The 27678-nt window shown below is 51.3% G+C and overlaps 9 protein-coding genes across 9 annotated transcripts; 2 read left to right on the forward strand and 7 right to left on the reverse strand.

The window, feature by feature from the left end:
• Window positions 1-433: 433 nt before the first annotated feature.
• Window positions 434-3643, reverse strand: BKA67DRAFT_562966 (major facilitator superfamily domain-containing protein). Its single transcript, XM_046102639.1, has 2 exons — window positions 817-3643; window positions 434-550 (listed from the first exon to the last, which is right to left on the reverse strand). Exons 1-2 carry the CDS (start codon window positions 3210-3212, stop codon window positions 535-537), a joined length of 2412 nt encoding a protein of 803 aa, XP_045958009.1. The 5' UTR covers window positions 3213-3643; the 3' UTR covers window positions 434-534.
• A 1110-nt stretch (window positions 3644-4753) lies between these two features.
• Window positions 4754-7202, reverse strand: BKA67DRAFT_259117 (oligomeric Golgi complex subunit 6). Its single transcript, XM_046095801.1, has one exon. The coding sequence runs from the start codon at window positions 7037-7039 to the stop codon at window positions 4907-4909; it is 2133 nt and encodes a 710-aa protein (XP_045958010.1). The 5' UTR covers window positions 7040-7202; the 3' UTR covers window positions 4754-4906.
• A 684-nt stretch (window positions 7203-7886) lies between these two features.
• BKA67DRAFT_535100 (autophagy protein Apg9) lies at window positions 7887-10776 on the forward strand (the record flags this gene model as incomplete). Its single annotated transcript, XM_046099965.1, has 3 exons — window positions 7887-8581; window positions 8632-9376; window positions 9427-10776. The coding sequence occupies 3 exons, from the start codon at window positions 7887-7889 to the stop codon at window positions 10774-10776; spliced, it is 2790 nt and encodes a 929-aa protein (XP_045958011.1).
• Window positions 10777-11246: 470 nt separating this feature from the next.
• Window positions 11247-12081, reverse strand: BKA67DRAFT_592211 (Gar1/Naf1 RNA binding region-domain-containing protein; the record flags this gene model as incomplete). The annotated part of the gene is made up of 2 exons (XM_046104813.1): window positions 11247-11872; window positions 12015-12081. The coding sequence occupies 2 exons, from the start codon at window positions 12079-12081 to the stop codon at window positions 11247-11249; spliced, it is 693 nt and encodes a 230-aa protein (XP_045958012.1).
• Window positions 12082-14507: 2426 nt separating this feature from the next.
• Window positions 14508-17750, forward strand: BKA67DRAFT_562975 (threonyl-tRNA synthetase). The gene is made up of 5 exons (XM_046102640.1): window positions 14508-15102; window positions 15264-15909; window positions 16066-16106; window positions 16263-17246; window positions 17301-17750. The coding sequence occupies exons 1-5, from the start codon at window positions 14550-14552 to the stop codon at window positions 17516-17518; spliced, it is 2442 nt and encodes an 813-aa protein (XP_045958013.1). The 5' UTR covers window positions 14508-14549; the 3' UTR covers window positions 17519-17750.
• An 858-nt stretch (window positions 17751-18608) lies between these two features.
• Window positions 18609-20626, reverse strand: BKA67DRAFT_676275 (uncharacterized protein; the record flags this gene model as incomplete). Its single annotated transcript, XM_046108802.1, has 2 exons — window positions 18609-20255; window positions 20612-20626. The coding sequence occupies 2 exons, from the start codon at window positions 20624-20626 to the stop codon at window positions 18609-18611; spliced, it is 1662 nt and encodes a 553-aa protein (XP_045958014.1).
• Window positions 20627-21450: 824 nt separating this feature from the next.
• BKA67DRAFT_658088 (uncharacterized protein) lies at window positions 21451-22453 on the reverse strand (the record flags this gene model as incomplete). The annotated part of the gene is made up of 3 exons (XM_046107223.1): window positions 21451-21799; window positions 21893-22154; window positions 22210-22453. 3 exons carry the CDS (start codon window positions 22451-22453, stop codon window positions 21451-21453), a joined length of 855 nt encoding a protein of 284 aa, XP_045958015.1.
• A 455-nt stretch (window positions 22454-22908) lies between these two features.
• On the reverse strand, window positions 22909-25265 carry BKA67DRAFT_690873 (thiamine diphosphate-binding protein). Its single transcript, XM_046109151.1, has 3 exons — window positions 24669-25265; window positions 23381-24611; window positions 22909-23330 (listed from the first exon to the last, which is right to left on the reverse strand). The coding sequence occupies exons 1-3, from the start codon at window positions 24865-24867 to the stop codon at window positions 23012-23014; spliced, it is 1749 nt and encodes a 582-aa protein (XP_045958016.1). The 5' UTR covers window positions 24868-25265; the 3' UTR covers window positions 22909-23011.
• A 510-nt stretch (window positions 25266-25775) lies between these two features.
• BKA67DRAFT_535106 (uncharacterized protein) lies at window positions 25776-27677 on the reverse strand (the record flags this gene model as incomplete). Its single annotated transcript, XM_046099966.1, has 1 exon — window positions 25776-27677. One exon carries the CDS (start codon window positions 27675-27677, stop codon window positions 25776-25778), a length of 1902 nt encoding a protein of 633 aa, XP_045958017.1.
• Between the last annotated feature and the right edge of the window lies 1 nt (window position 27678).

Genomic DNA, 27678 nt, shown 5'->3' on the forward strand with positions numbered 1-27678 from the left:
TGCTGTCCTTTGACAACGAAAGGCCCCAACAGGTCTTCACTGCAATTTCCAGCACAAACGAAGTCGTTTCTCCCGCCATATGACATTGATGCCGGAATACGCGACACAGGGGGGCTCCATAGATGAGTCACTGATGCAGTCTGCCTCCCCCAGTAAAAGCGGTGGGCGGCCTCTGGCATCCCCAAGTTCGAACTCCTCACGGGTGATGCTATGCTCTGACTACATTACCCAATGCTAGTGGCGTGCATTATAGTGGCTCGTGTAACTTGATGCTAGTGTGCATGGCTGCCTTTGAGACGTCAGATAGGGGGGGCTAAGGCCAGCAGCGTCCGGTAATCTAATTCGCTAGTTGTGGGATTACTGCCACTTCTCTGCAGATCCTTGCATATAGTGGGAGCAGGTGCATTTTCACTGCAATTTTAACTCTCCCAGGAAGGATTACAGCTTCCAAGAAATGTTTGCCAACACTGACGTGGGGCAGGTGTGATTTTATTTTCCTAGTTCGATAGCACCTACACAGAATTCTCTCGTGTATTACCGAGATTGGAAAGTAAGTAGTACACAATATCCATGACCTCACAGAACATGAACCTAATACCTAGAACTGAGCGTGCTTTATTCGCGTCAAAGATGAACTATACCCTGGAGTAATTGATAAAGCAGTGAACAGCTCAATAACATACAGAAAGAAAAGCTATCGTTAGGATAGAAGAAAGAACATGCATTACACATTAACAAAACACCATGAATCATTTCTTTTCCTTTTGCTCATGACCAGCTGAGGCTTCCGTGTCTGATGCTGACGAAGGGCTCAAGTTTCCGGCCTGCTCTTCCCGTGCCGACTCGACCTTCGCTCGCTGCCTCATAACAGTCGACACCGCGAAGGCAAACGCGATGATGCATCCCAACCCACCGAAACCCACTCCTAGGTACTGCGCTCCCCGGAACCCAGCCAGCACGTCGGTGCCTTCTTTGTTGACATGCGTCTCGACCGTCGCTGCAAACCCCAACGCTGTGCTGATGCTATAGTTCATCACGGTGACTACGAGGCTCGCCGCTATGCCTTGGTGCTTCTTGGAGACTGCATTGCTCAGAATGATGATCCCTGCGGGTGAGCTCATGTCCATACCAAAAGGCATCAGGAGGACTGAGAACAAGGTGTTCAGCCAGTAAATCTGGCCCACGGGCGCGGTGGCCATAAGGACGCTGCCGCCAAAGAAGGCGATCATGGAGAAGAGCATGATCCAGTGCGGTCCGATTCTCATCATGTAGCGCGCAACGAAGAGAGAAGCGATGAGACCGGCGAAAGGGCCGGGGGCGTTGGACGCGGCTGCCAGCAGAGGTGACCAACCGCGCAGGATCTCAAGAAATTGGAATTGGTAGAACACCCAGATGGAGAAGCTGCCCCATCCAGCCGCCGTGCATGCCAGTACGTAGTTCGTCTGGAAATGCATGGCCGAGATAGGGACGAGTGGGTACTTGGTACGTCGCTCGACGTAAACGAAAGCCACGATTAATATCAAAGAGATGATCAGAAGGAAGTACGTGTACGGGGTGTTCCAGCCAACATGCACGGCCTGGTTCCACACAAAGTTGAAGAGAACGAGACCAGATATGCCTAGAAGGACACCGGGGATGTCGAGTTGAACCCAGAGACCTTCACTCTTATCTCTCTTGCCGACTGGGAAGGGAGGAATAACTAGAACTCCGATGGTACCAAAGGCGAAACAGACAGCTGCCAGGATCCAGAATGCCCACGGCCAAGTCAAAGTCTGGGCACATAAAGAGGCCATGGCCCCACCGGCAACGAATCCAAACGGCGCGGAGGCCCCGAAGAGACACATAACTAGAGCTTTGCGTGGTCCTGGACTATAAGCGCGGCCGAGCATAGCCTGTCCGTTGGGGACTTGCAGGGCAGGGCCTATGCCTTGGAGGCCGCGGCAGACGTTGAAGAATATGACGCTGTTCCCACCGACCTCCTGAATCAGTGGCGCAAAGCCCACAAGGAAGCTGAAGAGTGCGAACCAGAAGAAGCCAATGATAAACACATTCTTGTGACCGAATAGATCACCCAGCCGCCCGGCCGGGAGAACGAAGGTGCCGGATGTAAGAGCATATGATGCTGAAAACCATGCCCAATCAGCGGGCCTAGTCAAACCAAATGATTGGCCGATGACGCTTGCTGGTATGAGAGCTTGTGCGACACCCGAGAGCATAAGCGCCTGCGCAGCTGCAATCATAAACACGAACGCAAACTCGTGTATAAAGATAAGATCAGGCCCATCAGGACTGCCTTTGGTAGTCTTCTTTTCTTTCCGCTCGGGCGACTCTGCTGGTTGATCTGCTTCTAACCCCTGTCGAATTGGACTATACCGAGTTCCCGAGTCTCCGCCAGGAGGAGTCATATCGTAGGCCGGATCATACGATTGTGACCGAAGTGTAGTCGCCTGGGAAGTTCTGAAGGGCTTGAACGCTCTTGCTTTATGTATCGCGTCGACAACATCGTCATGGGTCTGGTGATCTAGATGTGTCCGACTAGGACTGCTTGAATAAGGTGACATAACACCATCGGCTTGTGAGAAGTCTTGGCCAGGCGACATTGGGCCATGAGAGGATCTGTTTCCAGAAGACCTGTTCTCACCGTAGTGCAAATCTGCCGTACCGATGGAGTTACGCCGACTTCGCAAAAGGGTACGTGCTGAGTCGTCTGTATGTCTCCAGTTCTCGCGTTGCGGTGAGGCATCACTTGGTAATTGGTGACTTCTGATGGAGTCCCTTGGTCTTGCCTCATTGCTCAGTCGAAATGCTCGCGGGCCAGGAACTGATGTTCGGCCGATAGCTCCATCTAATGTAGGAAAAGTAGAAGACTCGTTCTGCATGGCCCGCGGAGAATCTTCTGCACCAAATTGCGGCCACACTACTGGATTATGGTACTCTGAGCCCGCAGATCGACCATGGCCCGCCCAATCATGGGGAGGTCTCGCTGGCTCATGGGCAGACATTGGACGGTAGGGTTGATAAAATTTGTTTGAATTGCCAAAATGCTGGCTATCGCCGTTAGAGTACCGTCTGGCAGGAGGAAGTAAAGGAATGGGAGGGGTTGGTATCTGCTGCCTTGAGCCGGTCGCCGCGAGAAAATCCACGTTGGCATGTTGTTTGCCGTCGTATGAGACGGGAGGGCCCCGACGGCCTTTCTCGTTTGGACTTGACATGATTAAGCTCGTAAAAGCAAGATGTCACTACAGTGGTTAGTTATGGCCGTATGAGCAGAGGGCGGTACAATCCTTAGCACAAGTTGAACCGCCCAAGTGATCTGAAATGTTGTGCCTTATGTGCCTTGGTCAAGATTGGTATTAAAGCCGGAGAAACCAAGAAGACCTATAAGCGGCGGCTCGGTAAGGAAGCATACGGGTAGATGGAGGCTGGGCTATAGTTGGAGGTAGAGCAAAGTAAACATACCAGAAGACCGGGATCCCATTACATCACGCTCGTCTCTGCGAAAGCTTGGCCAGGAAAAATGCTTATTTCAAGCGTTTAGTGTTTCCTGTCCGCGGGCCTTCTCCCGGGAAGTTAAACTCTGCTGCAATTTCCACAGCACATGCACGTTCAGCGGTGAAAACGTACGACCAGTGGGCTGGTGTTGTCGGCCATGTTGAAAAAGTCTCAGTAACCAGCAGCTATGCTTCTTGCAAAATACCTCATTCTGTGCATGGTCGCCGGCTCCACAACAAGCCAGAGTCGGCTTCGATGTATACAACGCTTGAATCTAGGTATGAAGTTTGTATGATCTGCCGTTGATCTCCCACCGAGCATTCTACGCGCATGATAGAGTACGTGACAGGTAAACTTATTCTGTACCTGCCTGCAGACGTTACCGCCGCAAGGCGATTGGAATCCGGACGAACATGCGACGAGGTTCCTCCCACAACTTACGTTGTTCTTCAGGGATGCATTTGCTCATGCCATATTGCCGTTCTCAATATTATGCCCATCCCATGACAACAAAGTAGACCGACGGAACATAAACACCAGATGTGAGTGAAAGAGTAGATTTCATCGACCTAGACTAGTGATCATAATTATAGGTACGGGGTTATTGGCGACCAAGGATGACTTGTCTTTTGTGCTTGACCCATTGATGTCGGCGCACTGTATCAGCGCCGTGACCATGGGCGCTTGGCGGATCAATAAATAAAAAGTAGGATCCGTTTCCTATCGTTGCCTTGGCCTGCTCTTACTACTTAGCTACTGTCGTCTAGCATTGGACGGAAGCGGAAGCAAAACAAGTTGAGAGGTACAAATATGGTTAGACGGTCAATCCACATGGTTCACCCCCCCAAAGTCAATTGGCAATAAGCTTCGCGATGAAGTGACCTTGCCGTTTGTGGCCGTTGCCGATCACTTAGGTTTCACCTATTCCGGACATCCCCAACATCATTTCCAATATCGTACACGGCAAAGAACTCTTAATATGATAACAAAACCGAAAGCAGCAACTCTGCAACAATCTCGAAACGCTTGCTAAAGGTAAACTATGTAAGCAGTAACTTTCGGATTTGCCAAAGAAGCTTATCTCATTGCTGCCAAATCTTTCCTTCATAGGTAGTTAGTATGAATATAATTTGATGTCTAGTGACATACCATTCGATTTATGATCGCTCGAGTCTGATGATATGGCCATGGTGACGCAGTCGATATGGTCTACCGGACCGCACAAGGGGTATGAGACAATGTAAAGTTTGTAAAATCCGGCAATGCACGATATATCGAGAGGCAATTGCCAGCCTCCAAAGTAAATGAGGTCCTCTTTATGCATCAAGGACGTAGACACGTGGCCAGAGAGGGTTGTGTGGATGTCACCGACATGCATGACGTGGAAATTAGGAATAATTAGTCATGTTCGAGTCTATGAAAGAAGAACCCGAATTTCGCCTGTAGTTCTGGGGAATAGCGCGCGCAAGTTGGGCGGCCCATCTGAGTCGTGTCCCTGCTCGTCTGCGTATTCCTGCTCTGCTGCTTCGTCCGCGCCGATAAGGATCTCTTCCACGTGCTCGAAGTCAACACAAAATTTCTCTGCTGCCTCCTCCGTTACTTCGCGTGCCAGCTTAGAATCCTGAAGATGGCGCAAGTTCTCTGTTGCGTCCATGAGCGCAGATGGCAAGAAGTCATCAAGGCTCTGGCTGGCTGCTACCAGAGATTCAGGGACGAGAACTTTCATGCCATTGAGCTTGGAGATGTCTCCTTTCGTATTGTTCAGTGGTCCAAGAATATCGAATAAAGCGCTCAGCCCTGATTTGCTTTTGAAATATGCATATTGAATAACAGCAAGTTTAGCAGCATGCTCTTCTATTTTAGACTGTAGGATCTCCGCTCGTCTCTTTGTGAAGTCAAATGGTGCCAAAGCGGATTTAGCTGCGACGAGGCAGTTGATGAAGAATACAGAATTAGAAGGAGGTTGGATTGTTTTTGACATGTTCTCGCAACCAGAGATGAACGGATCGAAAGATTCGCTGAGGATTGGCTGGAAATCTGCTTCCCTGTCTCCAGTTGACGCCAAGGAGGTCTCGTAGGTTTTCATTATGGCGGTCAACTGCTTGAGAGAGTCCTGCAAGAAATCTGGTGGGCCGAGGTCTGAAGGTGTATGCTGGAACTCTGCTTGTAGAGTCGTGATATGATCTCTCATCAAGGAACGGAACTGCCGAAGCGCTTCAGTCTCCAAGTTCATCATGAACTCTAGAAGAATAGACTGAGACCCCAAAAGCTTCGAGAAGGTGAAACGATAAAAGCTCAAGAGATTGGCAAGCTTGTATGCCAATATCGTGTCTTCGTTTGTTTGAATCACCTGCTCAATTTTCTGCCTCAGCACACGCGCTGCACCAGAGACGTCGCGATCGACTAGGTCATTGAGGGCTTTGATGGCATCGAATTCAGACACACCATCTGCCTCGTCAGCCACGAGCCTCCATATCTCATTGTCACGACCCTCCTGTATGCCTTTTGCAATCTCGTTACCATCTGATACAAATAGCACCTCGAGAGCTTCTCTCTCGCTCACAGCGGCTGAATGAGTCCAGGCGAGCATGTCTCCAACGTAGCGCAAGGTGTCATGTGCAACGAGTTCGATCGGCTTCACAGAGTGATCTTCTTGACCGGACGCCGAAGTACCTGTCAATGCGAGATAGAATGCATCAGAAAGAATCTGCTCTCGTGCTTCAGCGAAGAAGTCGAGACAGTTCTGGAAAAGCGATGGCCTCTCAGCCAAAACACGAAGTGCTCGGCGGACAGATGAGTTGATCTGAGGATTTTCTAGGTTGAGAGTTCTGAACTCCTTCTGCGTCCATCGATACAGCTTTTGGAAAGCTTGATTAAGGTTGTTAGATGTTTGCTCCATGATCTCTAGTCCAAGTGTTTGGCTCTCGAAACCAAGAAGCACTTCACAATCGCTTCTGATCTTTTTTGCCTTTGCGAGCACCATGAAAAAACGATCGTCTACGGGTTCAGAAGTCAAAGTCAGCAGTGCGACATCATCCTCTGAGAGAATGAAATGCTCCCGGAAAGCTCTGAGAATCTCTTGCTTCTTTTCAACATCTCGCCGTTGCGTCATAAGGCTGGATGCTTCCTCCAGAGTGGAAGCTGTTGACTGATGGGCAGCTGTGACATGACCCTTCATGTCATGATAGCTTTTGTTGAGTTTCTCTATAGTCGTGCCTATGCGGCGTAATTGCTCAGCAACTCGGCCGAATTCAGTAATGATTTCTCCGTTGCTTTCAATGACATCCTTTTGGATATCCAGGCGCAACTGGCGCCGGGCATCAGCGTTGTTGGTAACCCCGCGCTCGTCCAAGAGAGTGAGAGCATCTCGAAATTCTGCGTCCGCATACGAGGTTGATAAGACGCTGGTGACTTTGGAGTTGAGCGGATTTGTGCTCCTCAACGACAGGCCAGAAGTTGGCGGTGTTCCCGTTCCCGGCGACAAAGGCCCAGAGGTAAGTTCATCCCTTGGAGGTAAGGCAAGGTGGCCGAGATTGCTTGAGGCCATGTTCGGACGCAATTCGCAAGAAGACTTGGAAGGATATCCTCCCTACTTTCGCTTCCTGTATACATTCGATGTGGTCCAAAAGATCAGGGTCGCGGTACGTATTCCGTGAAGACGCGCTAAGGCCAGGTAAGCTGCATCACTGTAAGAGTACCTGAGCGGTAGAGAACGGCCATATTTCTGCGCCGGCTGGCTATACTGTTACAAGTCACAACAAGTCCTTTGAACATGTCTCCTACCGAGGAGCACGTGCAGTGCATATTAAAAGCATGAGGTTCTGGATGGGTTCAAAAGTGCTTGGTCGGAATAGATATTACGATGTGTACCATTCATTGTATCTGTACCGCTTCAGCAGCAGTCCAGGGCTGGCGGCTAACGAGCGTCAGGGAGGTGGCACCTGGGCAGAGTTGCAGTTGCAGTTGGCACTGCGGATCCGTACATGTACATATGACTTCACAAGCGGCACGCGATGCCGGCTGCCTCGATAGCTCTTGCACATGATCGTGATTCGTGATCAAGACCAGGCGAGGGAGGCAGATGATTCGCTTCCTTGAGACGTCCATCAGAACTGACTGGGTTGCATAAACAAAACGCTCTTTTACAACTCCTGAGGCGTCCAACACTGAAATCCAAATTGAAACCGGAATAGGACATGGCATACAATTAATCGTCGGCAGCACATTGACGTCAACCCTGCGTCCCCCCTGCTGCATCACCCAACGCTGAATGCTACAAACTATCACGGATGGTCCATTCCACGAAACGATGCGAGCAAATCGCTAGAGCCCCCTCTTGAAACCCCAACAAGCGCACATTGCTGTAGCCCGTAACAGAACGTTCGCGATTCGCCATGGCTGGCAACTTGTTCTCCCGGTTCGTTCCCGGGAAGGATGACGGGCCCTTCTATGACCAACTTCATGACGACGACGATATCGACATCGAGAATAGAGCCGGTCTGGCACTAGACGAAGAAAACCTGGCCCACCAGTTTCACGCCGACGATTTGCAGGATGCAGCTGGCCTCGGTATCGACGACAGTCGAGTATCCGTCGGCAGTACGCTCAATCCTCCCAAAGACAGGCGCGGCCCCGTGCGACGAGGCAGGCAGAATCCCGGCTCGAGGTGGTTAGCAGCTGACGACGATGGCGACAATGAAGTCCCGGCTTCGCTTCTGGTAGAACCAGGTGCCGCTTTAGGAGCAGCTGCCACCATTACTACTGCCCCGACGCATTCGCCGACATCAGGGCCACGACCTTCCATACGCACGGCCGTTCCTGGTCCATCTAGCCGAAGGACTCAAGCGCAGTGGGAAACTGCACAAGCACAGCAAAGACTACACCGCGATGATGACTTTGGAGCTGCAACTCGTGTTAGACGACCGAGTGCCCCCGCAAGACGACTGGGCCTGAACGTCAACCCCAAGGACAAAGCCATGTTCAGATGGGCTAATGTCTCTAACCTGGATGCTTTCACAAACGAGGTCTATAACTATTACCTAGGAGCCGGATTCTGGTGCATAATGCTCGACAATCTTTTGCATATTGTGTACGCTCCTAAATACCACACCAGATGGATGCCCCGCTGACTATTTCTAGCAAGGTTATCTTCATGGCCAGTCTATTGACTCTGCTCACACAATGCATCGATTTTGGCACAATCCGCCATAGCAAAAGCCTGGCTCAGGTCATGATTCCGAAGTGCACCAAGAACATGTGGGGGATTTGGAACTTCGGACTCTGGTGTACTACTTTTTATGTCGTGTGGAAGCTCATACAATATGCGCTCGAGATACCACGACTGATGCATCTTCGCGACTTCTACGTCTACCTGCTAGAAATCCCCGAAGACGACATGCAGACTGTCTCATGGCAAGACGTCGTGTCAAGAATCACTGGCCTGAGGGATCAAAACGTCAAGACCGCCAGCAATATCACCCCAAGCCAGCGTCGATTCTTGTCCAAGCAACTGGGTCGGCATATGGTCGGTTCTGCCAAGGAGAGGCTAGATGCTCACGACATCGCCAATAGGCTCATGCGGCGGGAAAACTACATCATAGCACTATTCAACAAGGACATACTTGACCTTACTGCCCCTATCCCCTTTTTGCGGAGTCGCCAATTTATGTCTCGTTCGCTACTGTGGACCCTCCAGTTTAGTATCCTGGATCTTGTCTTCAACGAAAGCAGCCAGGTCCGACCACAGGTTCTGAAGTCGGACCACCGAGGCGTGCTTAGTCGGGAGCTGAGAAAGCGCTTCGCATTCGCAGCAACCATGAATCTCATACTCGCACCGTTCTTTGCTGCTTTCCTCCTCATTGATTTCATATTCACATACTACAATGTAAGTACGCCACTACACATCATCTGACTTTTCCTAATGCGTGATTGTAGGAGTTCAAGACCAACACTTCCGCAGCGGGCATGCGCCAGTACACGCCCTTGGCCGAATGGAAATTCAGGGAATTCAACGAACTACCACATATATTCAAAGAACGATTGAACATGTCGTATCCCTATGCCAAGCATTACGTCGACCAATTTCCCAAGCTCAAGACTGAATCTGCTGCTAGGACTCTCCGGTTCATCACTGGCGCCATCATTGCTATATTGGCGACTGTTGGTTTCTCGGATCCCGAGATGTTCGTGGATTTCGAGATTTTCCCCGGCCTCAATGCCCTCGCGTTTCTTGCTATCTGCACAACCACATGGGCCATTGCTCAGGGCCAGATCTCGGAAGACCAGAACGTTTTTGACCCGGAATATGCGATGCGCAATGTCATCGAGTACACGCACTATGAGCCAGACCAATGGAAGGGTCGGCTTCACAGCTATGAGGTCAAGACGGAATTTGACGTCATCTATAAACTCAAGATAGTCATCTTCTTGGAGGAGGTCTTAGGTATTCTTGTGACCCCTTTGATACTGTTCTTCAGCCTTCCAAGATGTGCAGATCAAATCGTGGACTTCTTCCGAGAGTTCACAATTCATGTTGACGGGCTAGGGTACGTATGCTCGTTCGCAGTGTTTGATTTTCAGAAGGACCCAAAGAACACACGCCCCCAAGGAAACACGAGCGATGCCCGTGAAGATTATTACGCTACGAAGCATAACAAGATGGCAGCTTCCATGCATGGCTTCTTGGACAATTATGTCTATAACCCGAGGTCTGGCCTGCCCGGAGCACATCCGATGGGTCTTGCTGGACGATATCCTTTCAACCCGCCGCCCGCGTTTCCCGGCCTCAATTCTCCGACGCTGGCTGCAGACATGCGAGCTTCTCGAATGGGTCGGAATGATCATGCTCGAAATCGTGGTGCGCAGCCACAACAAACAGGAAAGACGCCACGCTTCGGCCCGGCAATGCCACAGCCATCGCCCATGGCCTCGATGCTCCTGGATCCTCACAACCAGCCTTCAGCGTCCGTGCTGGCAGCAAGGGGGAGTCATAGGGTTCGACAGCTACGTGCCCCTTACCTCGGAGAAGGAGGCATCACCGAAGAGTCGATGGAAGAAGGCGCCGCAGCAAGCACCTTACAACGACAAGGCACGACATTTACGGATGAGGATGTTGAAGATAGCGTGGCTCGCTTGGGCGAATCTACTTGGGAGGGAAACCCCAGAAGAGCCCTCACTCGCGAGAACAGTGCAGCGGCGGACAGCGAGGATGGGCCAGGCGTTGTTAGGATGATGCAGCAGTTCCAGCAGATTGCCATGAACAACCGGACTGGTGGAGTACTTTGATTGCAAACGTGATTGGAATTTCAGCAAGCAAGGAGTTGATAGGGTTTGGCTGGCTGGCTGACTTACGAGGAGCAGGCACAGGAACAGTATTTGATTAATTGGTTGGCCGGCGTTCTTCCCCAGGATTATTAGCATGACAGCATGATAGAGCTCAGAACACTGAGGATATCGGAATATAGACGCCTATCATGGGCTGGCTTTTTCCTTGGTTACATACATTGAGGCTTTTTTGCCAACCTGCGCCGTGACTGGTGTAGTTGGACAGCCATGCACACCTTGTCACTCCTTTCAACATGGACATGGGAAATTCGTGTCGAACCTGCCTGGTATTTTGACCCAAAAAAGAACAAGCTATTGCAACAAATGTATCCCTAAACGCCTTGGCCTTTTTCTTTATGACCACACATGATTCCTGTATGAAAAGAGACACACAACGCCGGTGATTGATGGTACTCGGACATAACCCTGAGTTAGTATCCTCCCCGACCACCTCGGCTGAAACCACCACCTCCTCTTCCACCGAATCCACCACCACCACCGCCGCGGCCACCTCTGCTGAAGCCGCCGCCGCCACCACCCCTGCTGAAGCCGCCACTGCCGCCTCGGCCGCCTCCTCTAGCACCGAATCCGCTACCACCACGGCCTCCACCTCTGGAGAAGCCGCCAGGAGCACCGCGTCCGCCGCGGCCACCACCTCGGATGGGGCCACCTCTGCCGAAGCCACCGGCACCACCGCGGGACTTCTTGACCTTGGGAGCACCTGGCGGGGGCTTGGGCTTGGGCAGGAACTTCTCGAGAGGCAGCAGCTTCTCGCTGCCAATGAAGAACTTGTCACCGGTCTTGAAGCTGGTGGCCTGGATGCCTTCGGAGGGCTTGATGGTGAAGTAAAGCTGGTTGATGGGGCCGAGGACCTCGTCGAGCTTTCCGACGGCAGTCTTGTTCTCGAGGAAGACCTGGGCGTTGAAGTGTGGGATCTTGGGGTTGGTGGACTCGCAGACCATCTCGCCCTCGCACGAGTGCATGAAGGAGCCGAGCTCGAGGATCTGGGCTGGTGGACCGAAGTCGCGTTGTCCGAAGCCACCGCCGCCGCCGCGACCTGTTGGGCAGAGACATGTGTCAGCCGTGGGTACTTGAAGGTTGGTTCTACGGGGGAGCCACCATGTCCGGCTGGGGAAGATGCAGTGCAACAAATCCATGGGGACTGCATTGCGCAGGGACTGGGCGAAGAAAAGACTTACCACCACCGCGACCACCGCCGAAACCGCCAAAACCGCCCCTTCCTCTGGGCGCACCTCTGAACGACATGTTGATTGATTAGGTGCCGAGAATTGAGTTGGGTGTCGTTTCGTTCTGTCCCGGCAAAGTTGAATGTCGCAATTCGTCGTCGAAGAATTTCCGTGCACCAACAAACGGACCCATTCGGCGGAAGCTTTAGCACCTTGCACTTTGGAATTTTTTTGCTACAGCTTGATAATTATTTCTCCGGCCGCCGAAACCGACCACGAGCAGGAGCACCTTTTGGCTCTCGAGTCTCCACCATTTTGCAGACGCCCAGCCTTAGTTCATTACCCACTTAAGAGGGGCATCTTTATCGATAAGCTAAGCTACCGACGGGGCAGGGCCTCCTGTGGCTTTAGAAAACGGTGTACTATACGTAGCGCGAATAACGTGAGCACAATTTGTTATACTGAACCTTGTTATATATTCGTATCTTATTCTTAATACATAAATGAGTATTTATTAAAATCCGACGGGCTCAAGCCTGAAGACGGTGGTAGTAGTGTGGGGCTGGAACGGTGTCGTGTGTTTGCGCTGTTGCTCCTCAGCATTCTTGTGGTAAAAGGAAGCAAGCACGGTCAACTTCTCTCGTCAAGCAGAACCCGTAACATCCACCATTCGACCGCTTGGGTAGTCTCGTGGCTAACGATGAGTTCCGGGGCCGTACCGTATACTCGAGCGACGCCGGTAGAATGTAGTCTCCAGTGCCCGATATCAGTTGGTCTAGCAAAGCAAAGATATACTTGTTATGTAGAGACTCCAATGCGAGGATCAGCTCGGCGGCGTAGAATCTAGCCTTGTCGCCCCGGAAACGCCGCTCCTTTTAAAGGAGATGGAAGAGGTGTCCTCCGCTGGCCAGTGGTAACAAGAGGCTAAGTAATGCACTCGATGTAAAAGCGAACTTGAGCAGTGCGATAAACGGGTGGCATATAGAGGAGCCGAGGCCGTTTGCCTTCTTAGGTTCTAGGACAGCATGAACCGTGCGAATTTGAACTGTTGTCCTTTTTTGTGACATGGAGGAAGTTAATACGATTCCCTCCAAGAAGCTCCTGGACGTTTCGATCTTCTAGCGATGGTACTTTTTTGCTAGAGATACGACACTGTGAGTTCCGCCTTTCCGGTCCCATCCTGGACATCCACTAACATTTTGCCCACGGGGTAGCCATCCGGAAGGGAGGCTATTTTACATCGCCCGCGGGGCTTAATTCGACTCCCTTTTGGAGCATTACGTTTTCCGACGGTCAGGTAGACCACCAACTTAGGGGGCGTGGTAAAGTCAAACGGAAGATCTCTCGCTATAGAACGCTTTCCTTCTTACCACCCCACTAGGCGGCCCTAACAAATATCTAGAAGCTCTTATACTCGAGTAAGCGTAGATAGGCCATTAAGCGATCTCTTTCCGACATAAAGGCGATCCTATACGGGTTACGCTATAATGCTTGATCTTAAGATTCCACCTCCATGCCTAGCCCTAAGAGCACCGAGCGGCTGGGGTGGAAAGGTAACGCTCTTAAAGGAGCCAAGGATGAGAAATGGGATGAGAATCATATCTCTCGTGGCTATAGAGGCCAAGCCACACGTACCATCGCCGTTATCTAGGGGCAGCAGAGAAGCCTTTGGAGGGGGCCTACCAGCTTAGACTACGTGTGAGCATCGTTGTCTCAGCGGATACCGCTGTAAGCCTTTGTGGTATAACGGTTTTAAAGACATTATACATTAAATAATTTTATCCCATAGAGAAAAAGGGTTATGTTTCTAATTACTTTATCGGTACTGATAATAACAACAACAACAACAATAATAATTATGGTGACGCATGGACCTTTATATGTACGGAGTTCACACGCCGCCTTTTCTCATACAGATGTGGTTAGTTCAGCTAGACCAGGGGGAGTCACATCTACGCATTTGTATACCAAGCAACTAGCCCGAGGTGGCATACTCGCATAGCATATTCGGCGGCTCGACCTATAGTGTCATAGGGGAAATTAAATCATTCTGCTCTGACCTCTGCACAGAAAGTGTGACTCATCTGCTCTGGGGGAATAAATGGTCGGTGTAGTGTCCGAATAAGTAGTATAGACAATACCACTGGCCACGGTCCGGTCGACACTGTAATCATATAAGTGACATTTAGGACACGCGACCCAGACATGGACGTTAGATTAGACTAAGGTTAATAGATGGCATGAATCTGCCGGTATGACTGTGACGGCTCATCTTATCCTTTATGTATATCATAACCACCGGGTACCGTCTTCCCAGGTCATATCGTGTGTTGAATTCAGCACACCGAAAACCAACTGGCAATTGGCTGAGTCTACACGAATTTTGTCCACCGCTTGTCCAACCCACCAAGTTTTGTGTCTAAACGTTTTAGTGTAGCGCCTGCCCCGCAACATTGTTGTTGTTCAATTGATTGCAGATCGATAATTAACCCCACCAACTTTCAACCTCTCCTTCCACTACGCCAAACATCAGCCCAACTGCCCATCATGGACGCGGCAAAGGAAGCTGTTGAAAAGGCCACCGAGGGCGTCAAGAACCTCGCGGTTCAAGGCGAGAACAAGAAGGCCGGCAAGAAGGACAAGAAGGCCGATAAGAAGGCAAAGGGCGGCGCCGACGAGTCCTCTGGCCCCCTCATGATGTCCCCCGAACCCGATTTTCTCCAGCGCCGCCTGGCCCTGTTCGACAAGATCAAGAAGCGCCAGGACGAGGAGCTCTCCAAGAAGCCCCGCGAGCCCATCACCATCACTATGCCCGACGGCGGCATCAAGGCCGGAACCTCATACGAGACCACCCCTGGCGATATCGCCAAGGGTATCAGCAACTCCTTGTACAAGCGCACCATTGTTGCCAGGCTAGACGGCGACAAGGAGCAACTGTGGGACCTGGAACGGCCTCTCGAGCGAAGCTGCAAGCTTGAGCTTCTGGATTTCGAAGACGAGCAAGGCAAGATGGTATTCTGGCACTCCTCTGCCCACATTCTGGGAGAGGCCTGCGAGAGACGCTTCGGCTGCAGCCTCTGCATTGGTCCCCCGATTGAGCGTAAGCAACTTACCCGTTCATTCTTTGTCCTTCCGAGCATGTACTATAAGCCCATATTGGCCGAGTCCGCCTGTTGTGCTCCCCGCAACACCTCAAGCTGCCCTCAAAACATCATGCCCAATCAACGTCCGACGGGTAATAGCTAACACGAGATGTTGCAGGTGGCTTCTACTACGAGATGGCACTCCCCGACGGTGGTGCCGTTGTCGAAGGCGACTGGAAGCCTATCGAGACCATTGTCTCTCAGGTTGTCAAGGAGAAGCAAAAGTTCGAGCGCCTGACCATGACCAAGGAAGAGCTGCTCGAGATGTTCAACTACAACAAGTACAAGCAGCACATCATCAACGACAAGATCCCCGATGGTACTTCCACCACTGTCTACCGCAACGGTCCTCTGATCGATCTTTGCAGAGGTCCTCACGTGCCAGACACTGGTAGAATCGAGGCTTTCGCTGTTGAGAAGAACTCTGCTTCATATTTCCTTGGCGATGCTGCCAACGACTCGCTGCAGCGAATCTACGGTATCTCATTCCCCGATAAGAAGAAGATGGCTGAGCACAAGAAGTTCATGGAGGAGGCCGCCAAGCGTGACCACCGAAAGATTGGCAGGGATCAAGAATTGTTCTTCTTCAACGACATGTCCCCCGGATCCGCCATGTGGCTGCCGCATGGTACCAGGATCTACAACACCCTCTTGGAATACCTTCGTAAGCAATATTGGAAGCGAGGCTACGAGGAGGTCATCACCCCAAACATGTACAACTCCGAGCTGTGGAAGGTTTCGGGTCACTGGGACTACTACAAGGAGTAAGCAATTATCCCGTTCATTTTCTCCCCTTTCTAGCCTATCTACAGAGCGTACATTGCCAATTCGAGGCAATCGCGCTCTTTGTCATTGTTTCCAACACTCCTACACGGAGCCTACAATTCAGCATAAAGAAGTACTTGCTAATTCCAGATCAGCGATATGTTCGTAATCGATTTGGAGGACAACGTCAAGTTCGGTAAGTGATTTGAGCCGTGTCCTGGCTTTCCAAGCATATACCATGGGCGCATCATGACCGAACTCGTCTTTGGCCTTCGTATACAACCCATGTTGCCCCCGAAATGTCGCCAATCAATCACGTCAAAAAATTTATTGCTAACAGTAGATGTTATAGGTCTGAAGCCCATGAACTGTCCCGGTCACTGTCTTCTGTTTGGCCATCGCGAGAGATCGCATCGTGAACTCCCATGGCGGGTTGCAGACTTCGGTGTTCTCCACAGAAATGAAGCATCAGGTGCTTTGAGTGGGCTGACCAGAGTCAGAAGATTCCAGCAAGATGACGCTCATATCTTCTGCCGAGAGGACCAAATCAAAGACGAGATGAGCGACCTCTTCGACTTCTTGCACGAAATGTATGGTCTCCTGGGCATGACCTTCAAGCTCAAGCTTTCTACTCGTCCGGAGAAGTTCATGGGTGAGATCGAGACCTGGGACAGGGCCGAGGCGCAGCTCCGTGAGTCTCTCGATGGCTTCACCGCTGCTGGAGGTGGTGCTTGGTCTTTGAACGCTGGTGACGGTGCTTTCTACGGACCCAAGATTGATATCACCATTGTCGACTGCCTGGGTCGTGACTGGCAGTGTGCCACTATCCAGCTCGACTTCGTGCAGCCTGTCAACTTCAATCTTGAATACATGACCAAGGATGGTGTGCAGAAGAAGGATGAGACCGAGAAGGCGCCAGCAGGACCCAAGGTCAAGGTCAAGAACCCGCAGGCTGTCATTGACTCCGCCAAGGCCGCCGCTGAAGGTGGCGTTGCCCCGGCTGCCGCTGGTGCCAAGAAGGAAAAGCCCTTTGAGCGAGTGGTCAAGGCTGTTTCTCCTGGATGCGCTCGCCCCGTCATGATCCACCGTGCCATGGCTGGAAGTATCGAGCGTTTCACTGCTATTCTTTGCGAGCACTTTGCTGGCAAGTGGCCCTTCTGGCTTTCGCCTCGGCAAATCTTGATTGTGCCAGTGGGTGTGGGCTATTACGATTACGCTCAGGAGGTTCAAAAGATCTTCCACAAGGCTGGTGTTTACATTGATGTCGATCTAAGTGGTAACACTTTGCAGAAGAAGATCCGTACTGGTCAACTGGCCCAGTATAACTTCATCTTTGGTAAGTAGTCTTGCCCCTTATCCTTGTACCAAATAATAGCTAACTTGTGCTTAGTCGTTGGTGACGAAGAAATGAAGGGCAGACAGGTCAACGTACGATGGAGAGACGACACCTCGGCTCAGGACCGCGGCAAGCCGATTGCTTTAGACGAAGCGGTCGAGAAGCTCACCAAGCTCAAGGCCGACTGCGGTCAATATAACCCGTTCCCTGAGATCGTGAAGCCAGCGGCCAAGGAAGCCCCTAAGGATGCCCCTAAGGAGGCCGATGCTTAGATAGCTTAGAGTCCTTCTAGATCTGGTCGACTTTTGCATTACAATATAGTAGCATTAGCGTCGAAGTGCCGTGACTTGCGAGATAGCGGAGACAGGTAGACAAAATCAGAGGTGTTTCAAAATTTGTTCGATCACGACGCACTCTTTTGCAATTATGAAGCCTTATCTGCCTAAGGGGGCTAAAATTGCCTTAAGCGGCTTTTCTCTCTCTCTCTTCAAATATACATTGCTAGCACGCTAAATCAAGAGTCGGAAGGGTGCTTTCCTTCTTTTTCTTTTTAGTAAATAGAGACTAAGCGGTGCCTGTCTACCCGACTGCTTTATGATAACTCAGAATGAACTTAGGTTCCTTTTCGAATGATGCTGGGGTTCTGTCTCTTGTTTTGTACAACAAAGGGACGTATCCTTATGATTGACTTCTTCGACCAGTGGAGAGCTATGGTAGAGGTATGATCTACCGGCTTTTCCACGAACAATTAGCAGCATAAACCCTACAAGATTATTCTGTTCCTCCTTTTCCATTATTCGAAGAAGAAGAGAAGAAAAAAGAAAAAAAAAGGGCACTGCAGCTGTCTTACCGTGGGATTAGATTATTTTAGATGAGATGCTAGATCCGGGCTGCTACAACAATGGAATCATCTCGCTCAGTGGGTCCTGAACCACCATTATGCAATAATGCCGGTTCAATAGGTGAAACTCCCGTCAAAGTTTGTAAAGAATATTGATTCTGATCTTAGCATCTAATGCTATGTGAAGTCATAGACTAAGCACAGCAGAGTCACCACTTACTGATAGATTGCCGCTGCTTCGTTTGCGGTAATCGTCAGCTCAGTCGTTTCTCAATATTATTACCAGGACGATCGGCCTCGAAACATTCGGGGCCAGCCTGGTATAATACGGGGCAGAGCCTATGATCCAAGGGCAACTCTTCTTCGGTCAGACTTCCCAATGACCCCAACGTTCATTGTACCAGGGCTTACAGCGAGAGAATAGCGCCCAGCACATGGTATTTTGCCACTCCACTGTTTTCTTGGCCATGACCTGGACCAAGCTCGTGATATCCTCTGCATCGGGGTCGCGATTAGTTGTATCAAAGCCTGTCTGTGCCAGGAACGCGGATGTCCGGTTGAGGCCCCATGTTCTCTTCAGCCTCTGTCAAGGCGACCTCGACCTCTTCCATGATCTTCCGGTCTCCTTCTTCACCCTTGCTGTTGTGCGGTTCGTGGTCGAGGTCCATGGCTTCGTCCTCGGCAGCGCCCGTGTGCAGGTTCTCCTGTCGGATCGCCGCGACCCAGGTCGTGATCTCGTGTTTCTCCAGGCCGGTATCTTGTTGAAGATCCGCCAGCTCGACTGCGCTTGGGAGACAACTGAAAGTGTGCGATGAGAGCCAGCCCATGAGGATGTCGTCCGGGGCGCGGTGGGGACCATGGTCCTTGCCGAACCGATCAGGTCGGGCCTCGTGATCGTGTTGGTCCGTAGGTCCTTTCGGTAAGTATTCTGTCGAACTAGTCGAAGGCTTATCGCCAGAGAGTCCTAACGTATTGCTTTCGACGCCTTCGCCAAGCCCGTCGCACTCGAAGGCTTCAGACACAGTTCTTAGTGAAGAAGAGGGGCTGATGTCTCGCAGGAATTCCATGCCTGTTATGTTCTCTTCCCGCGCCTGACGATCTGTCCTGTGCGTTGAAACCGGTGACATGGGCTGCTTGTCTGTTATGTGTTCCTCAGACCGCGTTTCTTGTGATGCAACCGGACTCTCAATGTCAGACCGGGGCGGGAAAGGAGCTGAGCACGGAGTTGCCAGAATCGAATTTGCTTTGGAGGGCCTCGCCAGACTCGTCTCCTCAAGACCTTTCGCGTTCTCCTCGTTGGCAGGTTGTCCGTACTTCTTCGACGAACCATCGGAAACACAGAAGTCAAGCTTGTCGTCGCTTGATGAGCTCGAGTCATCCCGCTCTCGCTTCACCGACGTCGGCGTTGCGGGAGTCGCGGGGAGGTTTGCGGTGTTGTCGATCCAGAGATGTAAAGCCTCCTTTGCGATGTCCATTACATGCTTAGACTGGACTTGTGTTGAAATCCACTTTTCCATTTGAGCACTTACAGGCTCTGAATTATTCTCGCCCAGGCCGTGGTGTGCCGGTGTCACTGGGAACCCAGGCTTGACGGCGTTCTCCGTGGCGGTGTCTTCAGCTTGACTGTAAGTGTCGCTATGGTTACCCGTGCCATCATTACCTCGGAATCTGTTGTCATGTTGGTTTTCGTGCGGCTGCCCATTACGGTCCTTGGAATTGTTGCCTTCCAGCGGATGCCGTTGTTGACATGGTTTGCTAGCCACAGGGGTGGAGACATGATCTCCGTCCCATACAAGCCCTAGATGCATCAAATCAATCACCTCGTTCGATAAAATCGGCATGGCGTGGCCCAGAACAGAAAGTGCAAGATCGGATGTAGCCCAGAGCCGCAAGAATATCACGGGATCCAGCCTTTGTTGCATGTCATCGTGCAATGCTGCCCATTGTACATAGTGACCCTCAAACTCTGGTGTTGAGTAGAAGGACGTTGCCTCGAGCATTGTCCCGGCAGCGAGAACTAGTCTCTGTCCTGGTGTCTTAGTACGTTGGGGTGGTGGAGTGCGAAGGCGGTGATGATGCTGAGACGGGGCCCGCGTGAGTGTGGATTCAAGCTTATCATTCTCACCAGTCTCATGATCCTCATCAGACTCGTGATCATCCCAATATGGCTGAGAATCATTCGACGAAAGAGAACGTGAACGTGAACGATAAGAAGTTCTGGAGATATTTCTGAGTATTTGGCGACCGGATCGACGCACAAAAATATCTGACAGCGAGGGTGATTGCTCACGTTCTGCCTCAGATATCTGGTCTGTCTCTACGGTCCGAGGCTCGAAGTGCGTCGAAGTCTCGTATGATGTGTCTAGATGGGGTTACGTTGGTCACTTTTCAAGAGAAGAATCGACGATCGCAAAATCGGAAAGGGTGATACACGATGATATGCTGCCAGATCTTGCTCATGATGTTGTGAGCTGTATAATCACGACTGATAGGCAGTCAAACGGAGTCGTGCAAGTGAACTAACCGTGTCCTGAGACATGTTGACTGATTGACTTAGTTAAGTGTCGACTTTGAAATGTTCGTGAAACTTTTGTGCTACTGATTTTCTTTTGCAATGAGCTTGTTTATTGGGTTAGAAAGTTGCGTTGTGTTGTGTTCGCTCTGCTGGGTGATTGTACCCTGCTTGAACGAACACAAAAGCGTTATAGGGTAAGGTGGTGAAACATACCTCATCGATTCAGAAGCAATTGGAAGGATTGTCACTGCGTAATTATGTGTTTCGAGTTAAACTACTTGCATATGCTGTTGTACCTTCGTTCTCTGACAACGACCAAGACGTCTGGACATGCTTAAGAACGTGTACTCTAGCAACGTTCTCATTGGGGCAATATAAGCATAATTCTATTTATAGGTAAAGCGTATCTGCATCGATATAGATAGAAAGTGAGAAATTAGTGGTGGGAGGTAGGTCATTGTCAATGTCGATTGATACTGGGTAATCAGGAAGCATTATCCAGAGAACAACCGACAAGCAAGTACATACATACATATTTTAAAATAACTCAACAATATTCCAACCAGTCCCCGGCGTGGGAACACTGTGAGCCCTGGGGCATAAGTCCCACTCGTTGTGGTGCAGTGGTAGTTTGGGGTGCTCTCGCACCCAGGGGCGACTCCTGGTTGGGTTTCAATTCCCAAAGGTGCCCAGTTCAGTTCAACTGAGCTGGGGACAACACCTTTTTGACTTTTCTTTTTGCTCATATCATTCATTCTACTTTCGTCTTGATTGTTTGCGGTTCGGTCCAATTCTTTTGACTCTTTTCGGCTTTTTCACTACATACACACCATCCTCCGTGAGTGGAATCATTTCTCGGTGACGATGGTGTTCGTCACGCTTCCGATCTCATCGATCTCCAACCTCACTATATCGCCTACCTTCAGCTGGAATCTGGCATGCTCAATACCCGCTCCAGCAGGGAATGTCCCAGAGCCAAAAAATTCCCCAGGATACAGCCTTGTGCTCTTGGAAGCATGCGCAAGCGCTTGACCGACTGAGAATTGCCAACTATCTGCCCTACACTCACTGACCACTACCTCATTGATAATGACTCTGCCCGTGAGTTTGTTGATCATGGGGAAAACCTCATCCGCCGAGACCACCACGGAGGAAATACTGTTGGCGAAGCACTTGGAGTGCTGAGGGCCAAAACCACTGAGACGGGTTAACGAGGCTCTCTTCTCATTCGCAAAGACCAAATTTAAAAGAAATAAGAAGAGAAAAGGAATTATGCCAGTGCGATCTCACCTAGACATCTCCTCCATCTGCCCATTCCGCACCGAGAAATCATTAAACACACAAAACCCGGCCACCGCCTCCTCGGCCTCCTCTGGCGTCGCATTGAACAACTCCCCGCCCAGCACAATGCCCAGCTCGAGCTCGACGTCGAGGTACTCAGCATAGCTAGGGCAATGAACCGGGGCGCCGTCCGCATAGAAGGCGAGATGGTTCGACTGGTAGAAGATGGGCTGCCGGTACCACAGCGCGGGCGGGTTCATCGGGGGGGAACCTGGACCCGAACGTCGCCAGGGACCAGAGCTTGGCCGCGTAGTAGGCGGACGGACGCCACAGCGAGGTGGAGCCGAGGGCCGCGCCGTAGTAGTGGTCCTCGAAGAGCATGAAGTCCCGGTAGGAGCGCGGCTGGAAGGGAAGGGCGCGCTTGAGAGGGTCTTGGGCATCCGGTGGGTTGGCTGTCAGGACAGAGGCGAGAAGGTCCGGGCAGGAGGATGGTGGTGTTGCTGCTGCTGCTGATGGAATCCCGCTGTCCGGGAGTTGCTGGATCTCGTTGTTGATGCGATGGTATCTCATTTCGCCGGTGGAGTCGAGACTGATATGCTCAGGAGCAAGAGGGAAAGAGACTGTGTACTACGGTAGGATGAGTCGATCACTTGAAAAACTCCCTCCGGCCCAAGTCTTGGCCGATTTTGTTACAAGTTCCTAATATGACTGTTGTACGTTGTCCACAGCGCAGCCCGGAATAAGCGAATCTTGTAAGACAAGCGAACGGCTAACGCTAGCGGGCGTACATACACTTGCGGCCAATTACTGGTCCTCCAGAAACGGCTATACTGTAGTATCGCAGCTCTCTTCTACACATATAAAAAGACAAAATACATGGTGGTCAAGCCGTGAACGCTTGATAAAAGGAAGCTTCATGCTACAGAGCAGAAAATCTGTCTCGGTGCGCCAAGCTGCCGCTGCCACCTATGACTCCGGCCCCCTGCGATCAACTGGACGATCAATTATTAAGAGGTTGCGCATGCTTTGATCGGGAACATGTATTCCATTATCTATTTTCCACAAAGTTGAACTCTAATTTATCTATTGGATTATCAAACCTTCTATACCCTCATTTTATTTTCCACTTTACTCAGTCTTGGCGTTGTTCCTTGCACTAGCCTCTGCCGTTGTCTTCAAGCTCCGCGGTGCATCATCCTTGGGCATATATAGCTCGACGAACCGAAGCCCCTTGCGTTCATTGAAGTCTTGATCCGCAAATAGCTTCTCAACATCATCCTTGGTCTTGACCACATATTTCTTCGCACCGCTCTTCTTCTCCTGCTCAGCGCCGCCGCTGAAAACGGTGACAAGCTGCTTGTAGTCCCATTGCACAATATCGTTGTACTCTGCCTCCATACCATGGATGAAACGCTCGATGGTATAGCCGTCGTTGCAGATGACGAAGCTTGTACACGTTAGTATCTGTATCACTTATGTAAGAAGATTTTCACTCACATGATCGCGTCCAGTTGGTGTCGGATCACTGTGCTCAACTCCTGGGCCGTAAGTTGGAAACTGCCGTCACCCTCGAACAGAATCGTCCTTCTGTTCTGTCCAGCATCCTTCGCACCTAGTGCGGCACCTTGCCAAGCACCGACGGCCCAACCAATGGATCCCCACAGGGTCTGGTTCAGTCCTGTGACTCCCTTGGGGAACTTCGTATCCCAGATACCGAAGTTGGCAGTGCCAGTCTCAGTAACCACGATATCGTCATCTCTGAGGAAGCCTGAAATGCGGGGCCAAATCCACTCCTGCAGAATAGGTCCATTGTCCCCTACTGCCTTTGCGACCGTCACGGGGGGCTTAGGAGCCTTCTGCACCGTCAACTGGCTGAGATCGACTCTCTCGGCGACCTTCCTGAGAACACCGCGCATTTTGACACCGGGATACTCGCTGTATCTAACAGAGCAGTATGTGCTGTGGAAATCCACTGTGTTGAGCTGACTAAGGCGGTAACTGAAGCCGGCGGTGTTGAAATCACTCTTCAACGCGCCCACAGTAAGAACAAGATCGGAGCTCTCGACTGCCTCCTTCACAAACGGATGCGACGCAGTGCCTGCATAAACACCACCGAATGCCTCATGTGTCTCGTTGATGGCGCCCTTGCCCATGGGTGTAACGAAGACAGGAATCTGTGTCTTCTCGATCAGGGCGTGTACCTCGTTGAGGACGCGGTGGCGGATAGCGCACGCATCGACCAGAAGCACTGGGTTCTTGGCCTGGTGTAGGTACTTCAGGATAACGTCCACCACGTAATCCTCGCGCTCTACCTCGTTCTTGGCTTCCTCCAGATCGATTGGTGTGTCCAGCCGTGCGCCCTCTACCTTAATAGTCACCATGTCCGTAGGCCACATGATGTATACGGGGCGGGACTTGAGGTAACATTCGCGGAGTGCATGGTCAATCTGCGCGGCGATCTCTGCAGGGTTGTTGAGTTTGGCTATTTCGACTGACACGGACTTCGACATCTCCGAGAACACACTGAAATCTCCATTGCCGAGCGTATGATGCAGAAGCATGCCGTTACGCTGTGAGACAGTGCTGGGGCAGCCTACAATGTGCACGATGGGCACCATTTCACTGTAGGCGCCGGCAATACCATTGAGTGCTGAGAGTTCACCAACTCCGAAGGTGGTGATCAGGGCTGAGATGCCCTTGATGCGGGCATAGCCATCTGCTGCGTATGCTGTGGACACACATTAGATTTTGTCAATCAGAAGCTGAGGGTGGCGGGGAAACATACAGGCGTTGAGCTCATTTACACTGCCGACCCATTTCAGACCAGCGCTGGGCAAGTAATCCAAAGCGACCAAGTTGTAGTCGCCAGGTAGACCGTGGACTGAACGCACACCAATCTGATGCAGGCGGGCAAAGAGATACTCAGCCACGTCGACGGGCTTCGTAAGGCTGTTCGTGCGAATATCTAAAGACTTTTCGCCCATGTTGATGAGGAATAACGATTATGTCGTCGGATAAGTAAGTTTGAACTTGGACAGTCAATGTTGAAGATGATAGAAGTTGTAGGTTATTATGTGATTCTTTGCTGCATGCTACTAAACTGGAAAACGAAGCAGGATATGGATGTATTTGAATGCCTCTCTTCAAGCTTCTCGAACCAGGTTGAATGTTACTCAGCTTCAAAGCTTAAGGAAGGAGTCGGATCCGGCCACATACATGTGGTGATGCAATGGTGAGCTAGGAACCTCGTAGCTGCAGGGAGCTATCCACATTGACTTTAGATAACGGCATCCAATGGAGCCATGTTTACAGCCGAGACCCATTTATGGTGGTATAATGTAGCGTGCGGGCCGATTTGCTTGTCAGAGTTCTTGGTTGCATGATTTTTGTCAGGTCATGGACTTTGCGAACGCTCAAATGGGCTGCTAGTGGTCAGAGACGGAAGGCCCGGATTGGCCGTTGCGTTTTCAGCGCCCGGCTCCGATCACCTCCGACCGCGCTGCTTCATGTGCAAAATTGCTCGTATCTCGCCCTGGTAATTCTCGCCCAATGCGATGCACCTTTCTATCAGCCCTATGTACGTTCCTGAATCATCCGACAGAGACCAACTACCAAAGTGGCGAGGTCAACCATGAGACGACCCCCAAAAGATTTGCTCAGCGACCGTGGCACGCGTGGCAGCGTGGCAGCGTGGCGGCGTGGTGGCAGCGTGGCAGCGTGGCAGACATGGGTCCACTCGGGCCCTGTCTGTGCTTCAGCACCCACTCCTTCGCAGGCGCCCGAGTTTGACAGTTATACTCAAAATGTTACAGAATTTGGTTTGAATTAATGAATTAAGGACGGCATTTACTACAGCTGGCCAAATCATTTCTCGCAACCTGATATGGGTATCTTAGTCCTCCGGAAACAGCTCCCGCATGTTGCTCACAAATGCGCCTTGCTCTTTGTCATAACGCCGAAAGAACTTGCCGGCCATGGGAACGAGATCGTGGATCTCTCTTGGCAGCTTGCCACCTCCTGAGAGATCCAAAATTTCCATGTTGTCTTCGGCAATTACATGATGGTCTGACCCGTCCGTACCCACCATGCATCGGTAGAACGCTTGAGCCGCCCTCTTGGTCGTCCAGCCCAGGTTGTCGCCATCCCAACCCATGGACTCACTAACCCCATCGACTGACCACCCGAGGATGATGCCGTGATAGTCATACCGTTTGTGCTTGAACACCTGACCGATACGATATCTGACTGGCAACGCAGTCGTTAGATCGCTGCGACGACGTGGCGCGCGTTCAGACGAGTCAACCTGACGGATCTTTTTGATCTGGTCCCTAACTCGCCTGGAAGGCAACTCCCAAGCATTCTGTCGCTGGCCAGGTGCAGCAAACGTGTCATACATGGGACAGACATATTTTTCGACGAGCCAGGCGTCTTCGGGGAAATATTCATAGAAGTAATTGATGAGATCTCTGACGTCCTGTTGCCAGTCCCACCGCACATCCTCGTTCTCCGGCAGCACAGGCACCATCATTATACTTGCCCAGATCATGCTATATAGAGCGGGCTGCAGATTGCGAGCCCAATCCCCCCGGCGTAGCTCAATCAAGGGGATGAGCTCTGCCACGGGCCGCTCTATTGTTCGAAAACTAGTAAAAGACGCTCGAATGTTTTGTGCCGTGCGCATCACTATAAGCTCGGTGGCATTGGGGACCAGCATACTGTCCCTTCCGAGATGGGCGCCAAGACGGTAGAGATATGCATGTAGCTGTTCCAAGGGCACTTCACTGTCGGAGCCGTAGGTGTCAAGGAACATCTTGTGCCGCTCGGTTTCATCATCGGCCGCTGGTAGGCCGTCAAGAGTGAAGCCCTCAGGCGCCAGCACGACGGCAAGGACCCGACTTGGTAACGCGCAGCAGTAAGCCTCAACACCGATCCTTTCGGCGAGGGCAGAAAATATGGCAGCTGATATGATGGGAAGGGAAGGATGGCGGTCATCCTTGAGTGCTCGGCCGATAAGACAATTGCGCAGGTAACGAAAGGTCTCAGGCTCATTCTCCATGCCTGTAATATTATTGTTGTGAAGCCATGCAGCCAGCGCCAGGGCTTTGTCACGAGTGGTCATGTTGGCGGTACTGTGGCGGGCGCGGAACTGGTCGATCAGATTGTCAAGCATAACAGAGATCTCGTCCATATCACCTTCGTTGTCGTGAAGCACGAACATGTCAAACGCCCCCAGGGCTCGCTCGAGTTTCATGCCGCACCGCAATCGCTCAGTAGGTGTCATGCTGTCACTGTCGATGCGGGCGGCGTGTGTCGGGTATTTGGCCCATTCTTCTATGGCGACGCTCCGATGAATACTGTCGAGCACGTTGCACGAGTAGAATCGGCGGGCGAGCACATCGTCGGCGCTTTCGTGAATTTTGCACTGGCGGAGAAGAAAGTCTTTGGCATCATATCCGAACTGGCAGATTTCCTCCGTCTTCTGTAGTCTGGAGACGCGGGACGCGACGATGTCGTCCAAGAGGTGAGCGATGCGGCGATTGCGGCGATGGCGAAGTGCGAACAGGGCCCTCCAGTCGACGTCGGATACTTTATTGCGCAATTTGTGCTTGATGTTGTGGTCGGGTTGCCAGTACCTGAAGCTGTTCTCGCAGTAAAACTTCCATAGCAAGGGAGTGTCGGTGATGCGGTGGAATCGTTTCGAGAGACGAGGTATGACGGTCAGTGTTACCTCGGGCGCTAGGTAGTTGAGGATGTGAGTTACGATCTCGTCGGGAAGCTCTGCAAATGACGACATG

Source organism: Truncatella angustata, assembly GCF_020726525.1.
Source record: "Truncatella angustata strain MPI-SDFR-AT-0073 chromosome Unknown BKA67scaffold_4, whole genome shotgun sequence".
Classification (NCBI taxonomy): Eukaryota; Fungi; Ascomycota; class Sordariomycetes; order Amphisphaeriales; family Sporocadaceae; genus Truncatella; species Truncatella angustata.

Coding starts and splice junctions, on each gene's coding strand:
- BKA67DRAFT_259117 (XM_046095801.1), bottom strand. CDS start 7,039: ATGGCCTCAAGCAATCTCGGCCACCTTGCCTTACCTCCAAGGGATGAA.
- BKA67DRAFT_562966 (XM_046102639.1), bottom strand. CDS start 3,212: ATGTCAAGTCCAAACGAGAAAGGCCGTCGGGGCCCTCCCGTCTCATAC.
- BKA67DRAFT_690873 (XM_046109151.1), bottom strand. CDS start 24,867: ATGGGCGAAAAGTCTTTAGATATTCGCACGAACAGCCTTACGAAGCCC. Junction 24,612..24,668: donor TGTAAATGAGCTCAACGCCT/GTATGTTTCCCC, acceptor GTGTGTCCACAG/CATACGCAGCAGATGGCTAT. Junction 23,331..23,380: donor CACCAACTGGACGCGATCAT/GTGAGTGAAAAT, acceptor AACGTGTACAAG/CTTCGTCATCTGCAACGACG.
- BKA67DRAFT_562975 (XM_046102640.1), top strand. CDS start 14,550: ATGGACGCGGCAAAGGAAGCTGTTGAAAAGGCCACCGAGGGCGTCAAG. Junction 15,103..15,263: donor CATTGGTCCCCCGATTGAGC/GTAAGCAACTTA, acceptor GAGATGTTGCAG/GTGGCTTCTACTACGAGATG. Junction 15,910..16,065: donor CACTGGGACTACTACAAGGA/GTAAGCAATTAT, acceptor ATTCCAGATCAG/CGATATGTTCGTAATCGATT.